Here is a 12837-nt window from a genome sequence, read left to right on the forward strand (position 1 = left end):
GTCACTGAGGTGGTTAGCAAGCTGCTCGGTGGCAGGGCACCAGGGGTGGATGAGATCCGCCCCAAGTATCTCAAGTCTCTGGATGTTGTGGGGCTGTCTTGGCTGACACACCTCTGCAACATCACATGGCGGTCGGGGACAGTGCCTCTGGAGTGGCAGACTGGGGTGGTGGTCCCTCTTTTTAAGAAAGGGGACCGGAGAGTGTGCTCCAATTATAGGGGAATCACACTTCTCAGCCTCCCAGGGAAGGTTTACTCCAGGGTACTGGAGAGGAGAATTTGGCCAATAGGCCAAACCTATTGGCCAAACCACATGGCCCTAAATTCATTAATTGTTCTATTCGGGAAAAAAAAAAACCCTAATAAAATTGGAAGTCTATGATTCCCGCTGGTCAGTTGTATAAAAGTCACTTTGGATGAAGGGTATCTGTCAAATACCATAAATGTAATGCAAGTTAGAAGTGCAGCTGCATCTTAATGATCTCTGCAATACACTCTAATATGAAACATTTTGTTCCTATCCCTATGAAATGTTCACCAGCTCTTTTGATATTGAAAATGGAAATGCTGATATATCTGTAAATGTGGAATTAATGAAAGGCTCAAGTTTTTGATTTCAAAATTTTATTTACCTGGATTAATTTGCAAAGGCAATGGTGGCATTTAAAACATAAGGCCATGAAAATCAAAGGGGGAACAACACAACCACAAGCTCTACAGATTGTTATCAAGCTGGAATATTGTTTGCAAAATCTTTTTTTTTTCTATCAAAGCTGGATATCCCACTGACAAACGATTCATTTTCAATGAAAAGTACTATTTCTGACAGTCAGTGAGTCAGTTAAATACACAAACTAATCACCAAACATTTATAAATATACAAATAAAAGCATTTGGCATCACAATGATAAGCTTGAAAACGCATTACAAAATCTGATACTTTGACTTGTTTAATGACCTATCTACCTTGGAGCAGGTATATCTTTTAGGTGTTGTATGTGGGGACATAATGCAGTCAGTGGTTAATTTTTAACATGTAAAATCTACCAAACATTATTTCTTAGATGTTGGAACAAAACTATTTATTGATCTAGAAACACATTTACAACCTCTTTTAACAACCTTTTGTTAGGAAACTCACATGCCTGAACATTTGGTCTGACTGAATTTATCTATCTATCTATCTATCTATCTATCTATCTATCTATTGGCTTTTCCTAATACAAGGACAGTGTTTCCTGATTAAATTTGGTTTAATATTAAAACTTGCATAGCCACAATCACTGTCCAAAATTTATGACTAGAGAAGATGGTAAACATCTATCCATCCATTATCTGTAGGTGCTTATCCTGTTCTACAGGGTCGCAGGCAAGCTGGAGCCTATCCCAGCTGACTATGGGCGAGAGGCGGGCTACACCCTGGACAAGTTGGCAGGTTTTCGCAGGGCTGACACAGAGACAAACAACCATTCACACTCACGGTCGATTTAGAGCCATAAATTAACCTAACCTGCATGTCTTTGGACTGTGGGGGAAACTGAAGCACCCGGAGGAAACCTACGCAGACACTGGGAGAACATGCAAACTCCACACAGAAAGACCCTCGCCAGCCGCTGGACTCGAACCCAGGACCTTCTTGCTGTGAGGTGACAGTGTTAACCACTACACCACCGTGCTGCCCAGATAGTAAAACATATGGAAGTGTTTTTTCAAAACACTAAAAACTGGTCTTACAGCCACATTAGTGCAATACTGCAGGAAAGAAAAATATTAAGGCTTAACCCACAGACAAGTTTCATTAAACCTTCAAGTAACGTTTTTTCTTTTCCAATCTTCAACTATCCAGTTTCGGTGCACCTGTGCCCAATATAGCCTCAGATTCATGTTCTTCATTAAAAAGGGTGCCATGTACTGTGGCTTTTCTGCTCACCACATTTGAATAAAGAGTGGGTACCATAGCCTTCCTGTCAGCTCAAATTAGTTTAGCCATTCTCTGAGTTCTCTCAATAATAAGGTGTTTCCACCAGCAGAACTAAAACTCAAAAGACATGCAGTTAGGTTAACATGGGGTGGCCTTGGGCTGAAGTGCCCTTGAGCAAGGCACCTAACTCCCAACTGCTCCCAGGACGCTATAGCATAGCTGCTCACTGCTCTGGGTATGTCTGTGCTCACTGTTCACTTGTGTGTTTCCATGTGTGTGTTCATTGCTCCAGATGGGTCAAATGCAGAGGACAAATTTCACTGTGTTCGAGTGTGCATGTGACAAATAAAGGCTGCTTCTTAACTCACTGGATTTTATTTTGTTTTCTACATCATTCTGTGCCCTCTAGAGATTGTTGTCTATGAAAACCCCATGAGATTACCAATTTCTGAAATACTCAAACCAGCCCTTCTGGCACCAACAACCATGCTACAGTCACAGAGATCACATTTTCCCCATTCTAATGATTGGTGAACATAAACTGAAACTCTTGACATGTATCGGCATGATTTTATGCATTGTACTGCTACCACATGGTTGTTTTATTGGATAATTGCACGAAAGAGCAGGTGTACAGATGTTCCTAATTAAGGGGATGGTAAGTATATAAACCACAAAAGTGTCTTAACCCAACAAAAGCATATGCTGAGGCTGGGAGAGAAAAGCTGTACAACAGATATGAGGAAAGACATGGACAGAAAAAAATGGCATACATTTTGGTAATTATTTTAGCACATCACAAGATCATTCCAATATAACAATTAAACAATCAAAAAATAAACAAGTGTCACACATCAGATTTCTTTTTTTGAGAAGTGTAAACAAACGATGGACTCAAAGAATGCTCTCTATTGCAAGCTCAAATCCGAATGATGCCATAGGCATGTGTGGTTGGGAGCTGGGAATTGGCTGTGCTCTCAGGAAGGAAGGGGTGGAATACTCTTTCACCCCATCAGGCACAGCAAGACTAGTCAATCATGGGCATCTGTGAGCTCATGTTTACGGTAGTGAGAGGATAGCATTTTCCTCTGAGCGTGTCACACTGCCCCCTGACGTAGGAGCAGCAGTTTGAAAAGATATAGTTAGCTGGCTTCATGAACCTTGAACGAAGCATGTAATAACTTTTGCCCTCCCTAGCTGGTAACTATCACATAGAAGAGCTTGCTGGAGGGTAGGAACTGGCCAAATTAGGGAGAAAATCAGGGGAAAATTGGGAAACCAGTTAAACCGGTTATGTTCTACAGTATAAAAGAAAGATCACACATATCAAAATATAATGTCAGGATTAAAAATTATCCATAATAAAATCCAGTTGATTGTATAGTTGTACTTGCTGGTGTGTGTGACTGGTCTTTTACAGGCTTGCACGATCCCATGACTTTGTGTTGCACAGGAGCTGGTATGACTGTCAGGAGTGATCATCACTCTCATTGCTAATGTGGCTGTAACCAATGACCGGTTCACTCTGACGGCACAATGCAACAAACAACACTACAACGAGGAGCAGAAGAATGAAGCCACAGACAGCCAGCCCAACAATCACATCTACACCAACATACAAAAGAGAAAATCAAGAACAATTATTGATATTATTTGGGAGTGAATGGTAGTCATAGTATGGTAATGTCCAGCTGAATATAATAGTGTGTGTGTGTGTGTGTGTGTGTGAAGTTTGTCTTTGTTCATACCTTTATCATTTGCAGATGAGCTGATCTGGCACTCCTTGTGCCAATCTGTTGGAATAACTGAATGTGTGAGTCGAATGAAGTCCTGCAGTGGGCACAGCTGGGCACAGCCAGGTAAAGTTAAATTGTATGGCTTAGCCACAGAGCTATCGTTACGATAAAACATTGCCACAGAGAAGGATCTAAGGGCCAGAGAGCATAAATCTATAAGGAACACTTATTACAGGTAATGCTTCAACTGCAGTAAGTGTATCAAGTGTAGAAAACAAATAAAATCCAGAGGTGCTACAGAGGGCAACTGGACTTGCTTGAAATCGTTGAAGATGTTTCACCTCTCATCCAAAAAGCTTCTTCAGTTTTCAGATGAGAGGTGAAACATCTTCAAGGATTTCAAACAAGTCCAGTTGCCTTCTTTAGTACCTACGGATTACGATGACCTGGATAACTGAGAACCTTCACAGGCACAAAACAAATAAAGGTGTGTGCACTTGTATACAGATAATATGCATGTGTAAGCTGATCTATTACATAGACATGAGTGTTTTACTGGGAAATACGACACTCATATTTTTCACACAAACCATGACATATTTTCCAATATCCTTAATCATGAGGATATCGATGAATTGTTTTCATAAATTTGGGTACTTTTTGTTTGTGAGTGTGTCTAAGAAAATCACACGTTGGCTTGAAGATATGAAGTTTATCTTCTTGTGTTGAAAAACTCGTATTTTTCATACAAAATACATCATGGATTTGCATGACATATTTCCTGATATCTTCATTCTGATGACATCACTCCCAGTGTTTTCCTGCTGACTTGATGTGCGTTGTCAAAATGGCAAACCGGCTCAAAATTAAAATTCTTATTACCTTTCAAAATTAAAATTCTGAGTAACTTGTGGTTTTTTTTATGGATGTGTCTATATAATATAAAGAACATTACATTGTAGTGCAAAGATATGAAGTTTATCTTCATGTTGAAAACTATATATCCATTCACCACTCGAAGATAAACTTCATATCTTCACGCCACTGTGTAATATCCTCTATTACATTCACTGGCCACTTTAATAGGAATACCTGTATACCTGCTCATTCATGCAATTATAAAATCTGTCAATTATATGGTATTGGCATAATGCATACAATCACGCACTTACGGTCCAAGAGGTTGAGTTCTGCATTCTGATGTTTGAGTTCACATCAAACATCAGAATGCAGAAAAATGTGATCTCGGTGACTTTGACTCTGACATGGTTGTTGATGCTTCTGATTTCCTGGGATTTGCGTAAACAACAGTCTCTAAAGTTTAATGTTGTGGGGATGTTTCTCATCTCCAGTGACTAAGGAACTTGTCAAGATTTAAGGGAGGATGGATTTAAATCAATAAACTTTTATTCATATAACTAGGCATATTAGATGCTCACTGGCAGTGTAGTCATTGCTTAATTTTCTATTGTTAATACTACTTTGAAGTAAGTTTTCATAGCTTTACCGACTTATTTTTTTTTAAATCAAACTGATTCATGTAAATAAACAACTATTTTAGAATATAACTAGTTGTTTTGATGAAAAATATTGAGATCTTAGTGGTTGGAATGATATGTGAAAAAAAACCCCGAAGTTGAGTGTCAATTTCATTTCATCTCATCATCTCTAGCCGCTTTATCCTTTTCTACAGGGTCGCAGGCAAGCTGGAGCCTATCCCGGCTGACTACGGGCAAAAAGCAGGGACAAGTCGCCAGGTCATCACAGGGCTGACAGACAGACACAGACAACCATTCACATTCACACCTACGGTCAAATTTAGAGTCACCAGTTAACCTAACCTGTATGTCTTTGGACTGTGGGGGAAACCGGAGCACCCGGAGGAAACCCACGTGGACACAGGGAGAACATGCAAACTCCACACAGAAAGGCCCTCGTCGGCCACGGGGCTCGAGCCCGGACCTTCTTGCTGTGAGGCAACAGCGCTAACCACTACACCACTGTGCCGCCAAAGCTGTGAATATTAATCAAAATAATAATTTATATTCTTTCATATAAACACTAGTAGGCCCTACTTAGAAATACAAAGGCCTACAGAGCACAAAGAGGGTATTAAAAAATATTCTTTTATTACTTTATTTTGATAGAGAATGATAGATGCGAATGACATTCAGTGCTCATTTATACATATTTTATAATTGTATTTGTAATTAACATTGATTTCTCCTCCTTGGTGATGTATAAATGAGAGTTAAGATCAGTTTTATATTGCACAAATAAAGCCATTTGGTGAAACTTTGAAGAAGAGAGTGTACCAATTTAACATTTTTACCCAATTAGCATAATTCATACTAATTAAATACTAATTTTCATATTTTTTATTTACTAATTAAAAAAAAAAAACCTTTGTATTCAGTGTACAACCATCTATGTGCCTGCCAATTTCCATGTAAATATCTTGAAAAATAAAGTCATTAAGAAAAAAAACATTTGACCTCATTTGTTAATTAGGCCCATTTTGGACCATGTTATCCTAATACATAATATTATATACACTTTTCGAAAAATTAAGCCGTTTTTTCAATCTTTGATATGCAATATCTCAAGAACGGATAAACAAATTTTAATTCTGTAAAAAGTACGTTGTTCTGCATTCAATTCTGAATTCAATGAGATCAGTTTCAATCAATTTGGATTGAATTTGAATTTTCACTTGATATGCCTGGTATAACACTTGTTGAGACCAAATAATAAAAAGAGTAAAAACAATACAATAATCAAAACAAAGTAAAATAGGATAAAATAAAATAAATTGCCTAATAAATTGGAATAAAAATGCAAAGTACAGTTATGGTCAGAAGTTTTATAAACAACAGTCTCTCAAGTTTACACAGAGTGATTCGAAAAACAAAAACATCAGTTATGTGGGTGGAAACATCCGATGCCATGGTCAATGTCATTAAGCTCATTGTTTTGATATGAACATGACCTGAAGCTCTTAACCTGGATCTGCATGATTATTTTCATTGCACTGCTGCCACAAGATGGCTGATTGGATAATTGCATGAACGAGAAGGAGTATAGATGTTTCTATTAAGGTGGTTGATGGGTGTACCTGTGTGTGTGTGTGTGTGTGTGTGTGTGTGTGTGTGTGTGTGTGTGTAAAGATTTTATCACCCATTGTGATCCTGATGCAGTTCGAATATGTGGCAAGAAGCATATGGTGGCTGTAATCCATTATACACATTAAGTGCCTCCTGAAGTGCTACAACGGTCGTGTCATGCTGAAGAATAAATAAGCACACAATAATAAATACTGTCATCATGTACGTCTTGTGTTAATCATATGCATGATGCAGGATTGTGAACTTGTTAGCCATCCTAAAATGTTCTCAGTAAGTATATGGTTTTGCAAACTGCAGTGTTTGCAAACTGTATTATTTGTCATCTTTTTGCCAAGTAGGTCAATTCTTTAATTATATTTTTTCTTTAATGATATTTTAACAGGATGCTTCTTCAAAGTGATTTTCAAGAAGGTCCTGTAAAAACTAATTTCATGTTACAAGATTGAAGAATGAAAGTTTAAAAATGAAAATTTTCAAGTTGAAATGGTTCCTTGATGGCTCCTTGAAAGTTGAAATTCATTCATTAAACTGCTTATCCATTGCAGGTCACAGGAAAGCTGGAGCCAATCCTAGCCGACACTGAGCGAAAGGCAGTGGCATCCTGGCCGGGCCACCAATCCATCACAGGACCAACACAGAGAAACAGACAGCCATTCTCACACACACACACACACACACACACACACACACACACACACACACACACACACACACACACACACACACACTTATGGGCAATTTAGAGTAGCCAACTGAACTATTCTGCATGTCTTTGGACTGTGGGAGGAAACCCACATAGGCACAAGGAGAACATGCAAACTCCACACAGAAAGGCCCCAGTTGCCCCTGAGGCTCAAACCCAGAACCTTCTAGCTGTGATGCAACAGTGCTAACCACTACACCACTGTGCCACATAAAACGGTAACTGTTCTACATAATATAACCAAACATAAAATAACCAAATGCAATTGGGACAGTATGATTCATACTGCATGGGTGCAAGTATAAAATTTTCAAAAACCTGAAAAGTCTGACAAAGTCAGACGTGCATGGCACAGCCATGGGGGGGGGGGGGGGGGGTTTACAAAGGGGGGTGAGCCTTACAAGTTAAATTACAAGTTAAAATGGTTGTCTCTCATGCAAACATTTATAATATTAATAGTTATATGATTTGCATATTCACATCAAATGTTTAATACATTTCATCAATTCATCTGAAATACTATTTCAAGTACAAGGTTTGATATTTCAAAACATCTAGCAACTACTAATTTAAATGCTGAAACAACCATTTTTAATATGCTTTTGCTGTGATACCTTTTTTACAATATATACACAGCTTGAGTTAAAATAAGGAGCCACATGTCTTGATGTCCTCAGAAACTCCTGGATTTTAGCAAATAAGATTCAGCTTTTTCCATATACAAAAATATCTATATTTTATAATCAATTACTGACTACAAATGAGTTTTCAACCTAACAACCATATTAGAAAAGATGATAAAAAAAGCTAACAAACTTATTTCAAGACCTACCTTACTTTTATTTAATAATTGAAAGGTAATCAAATGTCAAAAAAACATGTTTATAAAAGCAGATACACGCGTGAAACATGATATCACACATGTATAATACCGTGAAACAACGGGCTAGTCAGGACCGCTCGTCGGTGAGCGGCGTATAAATTGAATGAGGTTTGTGGCGAAGACGAGATGAAAAGATTTGTCTCGTGCAGAGACTGTACCACGGTAACCCGGTAATACGCTGAGAGTGAGACAGTGAGAGGGCCACCCCCCCCCGAAAATCTCAACGGATTTACACGATTTGGAAAAATGACTTTTTCAGAACCGAAAAAACCAGAGCTTCCGGCACATGCCGGGAAACTTGCACCCATGATACTGATCAGTACCCTGATGAATAATTTTGCCGCTTACAATACTGGTACCGGTCAAGGTGCTTTCTTGGCATGGTACTGTGACAAACATACTGACAAGTCTTATATTACAAAGTGTGTGAATAAATGCAAATAAAGGGAAACAGAAAAAGCTACCGACTCACTCCAGAATACATGATCATCTTCAGTTGCTGACTTGAGTTGGAAGTGGCAGCAGCTGATAGGTTCTTAATTATTTGATCCAGCAAGACACCTAAGAGAAAGAGTACTAGATGAATGCCAACTGTCCAGAATATTGATGAAGATACAACTTATAAAAGGACTAGAAAGATTTGTTTTGACATTTATATTTTACAGTTATACAGATAAAATTAGGAACCACAGGGTCACTGATGCAAAGTACCATGCTTACATAGCATGCTTGATTCATTGCTCGTGTTCATCTCCACAATCTAGCTGAAGTATGTAGGTCTACTGGCTTCTTCAGAGTCCAATCATCCCAAACATCTTTGGTAATCCATGTCACCAGTGTCCACAGTGTTTTAGATTTCTTGGTTCAAGGTCACAGTTACTCTTTTTTTTTCATAACACAAACTTTTTCAACACTACCTCGACAGCTTGAATAAAAACAGCTATTTACTATCAGCCTTCCATTTTCAAATGCAGATACACTCAAAGGCAGCAGTATAGGCTCCAAAGACCTCCCAAAACAACTCTCCGACAAAGTTGTGGGAACAGTGGCGGCTGGTGAAAAAAATTCTTGGTGGGGCTGGTGTGCCAATAGATTTCCCTGCCTAGTCCAGTATAAGCATTCAAATGAACAGTCAGAAAATGACAACAATTCCACAAAGATAATTTAATTTCCTTCTCAAAATCAGCAGTTTCACAAATAAAGTAAATAAACAATTTACAGCTATATTAGGCTCCATTTATGCTTTGGAAAGGAACGGTATCAAATACAGTACAATACTCAAGTTCTTGAGAGAAGTTTACAGCAAGGGTATGATTTCAGCTGAATCTATACAAATCAACAGTGTGTGTGTGTGTGTGTGTGAGTGTGTGTGAGAGTGTGTGTGAATGAGTGAGAGAGAGAGTGGGAAGGTTTCTAAGGAGAGTGATTGTATGAAAAGAAAGAGAGAGAGAGAGAGAGAGAGGGAGAGAGGTGGTGTGTGTGTCTGATTCTAAGGTGAGTGTAAGATTTCTGTGTGAGAGTGACGATGAAATGAGGTGTGTAGGTGTGTGTGTGTGTTTTCTGAGCTAGGTGTATTTCTGTGAAACGAGAGAGAGAGAGGGGGAGTGAAACACAGTGTTGACACTCTTGTTGTGAATACAAACTATGACAAGAAAGATGTGCGATTATTGTCCAGTATGAACCAAAAGTCTAGTTTTGAACATCACCTCTAACTAAAGACAGAGAGAGATACATTTTCTATAGCAGGGGCAAAATTTCCAGCGCCCCAAAACCATTAAATTCGGTGATGCTGATTGGCCAAATATTTATTATTTTTCCCTAGCAACCTGGCTATTTCGCTGCACTTCTGGGGCGCTGTGATGAGCGCCCAAGAAGTGAAATGATACAAGTCTGTCAGTGGAAATTCACTGTTGAATGAGAATCAGTTGGTGGAAATGTTGTTTAAATAATTCAGATTGCATGTACAACCCCGATTCCAAAAAAGTTGGGACAAAGTACAAATTGTAAATAAAAACGGAATGCAATAATTTACAAATCTCAAGAACTGATATTGTATTCACAATAGAACATAGACAACAAATCAAATGTCGAAAGTGAGACATTTTGAAATTTCATGCCAAATATTGGCTCATTAGAAATTTCATGACAGCAACACAGCTCAAAAAAGTTGGGACACGGCCAATAAGAGGCTGGAAAAGTTAAAGGTACAAAAAAGGAACAGCTGGAGGACCAAATTGCAACTCATTAGGTCAATTGGCAATAGGTCAATAACATGACTGGGTATAAAAAGAGCATCTTGGAGTGGCAGCGGCTCTCAGAAGTAAAGATGGGAAGAGGATCACCAATCCCCCTAATTCTGCGCTGACAAATAGTGGAGCAATATCAGAAAGGAGTTCGACAGTGTAAAATTGCAAAGAGTTTGAACATATCATCTACAGTGCATAATATCATCAAAAGATTCAGAGAATCTGGAAGAATCTCTGTGCGTAAGGGTCAAGGCCGGAAAACCATACTGGGCGCCCGTGATCTTTGGGCCCTTAGACTGCACTGCATCACATACAGGCATGTTTCGGTATCGGAAATCACAAAATGGGCTCAGGAATATTTCCAGAGAACATTATCTGTGAACACAATTCACTGTGCCATCCGCCGTTGCCAGCTAAAACTCTATGGTTCAAAGAAGAAGCTGTATCTAAAGATGATCCAGAAGCGCAGACATCTTCTCTGGGCCAAGGCTCATTTAAAATGGACTGTGGCAAAGTGGAAAACTGTTCTGTGGTCAGACGAATCAAAATTTGAAGTTCTTTATGGAAATCAGGGACGCCGTGTCATTTGGACTAAAGAGGAGAAGGACGACCCAAATTGTTATCAGCGCTCAGTTCAGAAGCCTGCATCTCTGATGGTATGGGGTTGCATTAGTGCGTGTGGCACGGGCAGCTTACACATCTGGAAAGACACCATAATGCTGAAAGGTATATCCAGGTTCTAGAGCAACATGTGCTCCCATCCAGACGACGTCTCTTTCAGGGAAGACCTTGCATTTTCCAACATGACAATGCCAAACCACATACTGCATCAATTACAGCATCATGGCTGCATAGAAGAAGGGTCCGGGTACTGAACTGGCCAGCCTGCAGTCCAGATCTTTCACCCATAGAAAACATTTGCTGCATCATAAAACGGAAGATACGACAAAAAAGACCTAAGATAGTTGAGCAACTAGAATCCTAGATTAGACAAGAATGGGTTAACGTTCCTATCCCTAAACTTGAGCAACTTCTCTCCTCAGTCCCCAGACGTTTACAGACTGTTGTAAAGAGAAAAGGGGATGTCTCACAGTGGTAAACATGGCCTTGTCCCAACTTTTTTTGAGATGTGGTGTTGTCATGAAATTTAAAATCACCTAATTTTTCTCTTTAAATGATACATTTTCTCAGTTTAAACATTTGATATGTCATCTATGTTCTATTCTGAATAAAATATGGAATTTTGAAACTTCCACATCATTGCATTCCGTTTTTATTTACAGTTTGTACTTTGTCCCAACTTTTTTGGAATCGGGGTTGTAGGCAGACACTATTAAGTAAAACTGACATTGATAATAAAATTTGTAAAAAAAAATCTATATATATTTAATATTTTTCCCCCTCCACATCTGGGAGGGCAGCGCCTGAGCACCCCCTATGGACCAGCCGCCACTGTAAAGTACACATCAGGTAAGGGATATAAAAAGACAGGATCTGAAGACACCCCAGAGCACTGGCAAGCACTGTCCATTATTAGGAAATAGAAATTGCATGGCACCAAACGATAGTCTGCCAAAATCTGGACAGCCGTCAAAAGTAGATGACCAAGAAAGAAGACACTTATACAGAGAGACCACCAGGAACTAAATGGCAACTTTGAAAGTATTTTATGGCCAACATCTGTAGTGTTGTTTGAAGTGTGCACAAAGAAACCTGAAGTATCCTTTAAAAAATGGTAGAAGATTTTCTGGTCAGATGAAATGAAAGTATAACACATTTTGGCATGATTGCCAAAATGGCTGTCACCAAAACACCAGTCCAACTGTGAAGTATGATGGTGGAACCATAATGTTTTGGGAATATTTCTCAACTGCAGGGACTAAAGAACTGTCAACATTGAGGGGAGGATGGATATAAGGAAGTAAACCTTTATTTATATAGTACTTTTTGAAACCAAATAACCTCTGTTTTTAACAAAGTGCTTCGCAATAATCAAGAGGGTTTTTTTTCTTTGCCCTGTGTGGCAGCGGGGGCGTGGTCAAGCGTCAGTGTGGGAACGGAGGGCAGAGTCAGGGAAGGTAAGTGGCAGAATCACTGCACCTGATGTCAGTTAACCTGTGTTTGTGTGTCTTCCCAGTGACCGCGCCCTATAAAAGGAGAGAGAGGAAAGGAGCTCTCTCCCCAACCAGACGACTTATGTGTGTGTGCACGTCTGTGTGGCTGG

The 12837-nt window shown here is 39.1% G+C and overlaps 1 protein-coding gene across 2 annotated transcripts in view; it reads right to left on the minus strand.

Moving 5' to 3' along the window:
* Positions 1-606: 606 nt before the first annotated feature.
* Positions 607-12837, minus strand: part of acp2 (acid phosphatase 2, lysosomal) — a 153649-nt gene continuing 141418 nt past the window's right edge. For both annotated transcript variants that reach the window (XM_060911499.1, XM_060911500.1), the window contains 4 exons: positions 8840-8928; positions 6834-6940; positions 3669-3847; positions 607-3525 (listed from right to left, as the gene is read on the minus strand). In XM_060911499.1, coding sequence (XP_060767482.1) covers positions 3389-3525; positions 3669-3847; positions 6834-6940; positions 8840-8928 — 512 coding nt within the window. In that variant the 3' untranslated portion in view covers positions 607-3388. The remainder of the gene's footprint in view (positions 3526-3668; positions 3848-6833; positions 6941-8839; positions 8929-12837) is intronic.

Source organism: Neoarius graeffei, chromosome 27, assembly GCF_027579695.1.
Source record: "Neoarius graeffei isolate fNeoGra1 chromosome 27, fNeoGra1.pri, whole genome shotgun sequence".
NCBI classification, from domain to species: domain Eukaryota; kingdom Metazoa; phylum Chordata; class Actinopteri; order Siluriformes; family Ariidae; genus Neoarius; species Neoarius graeffei.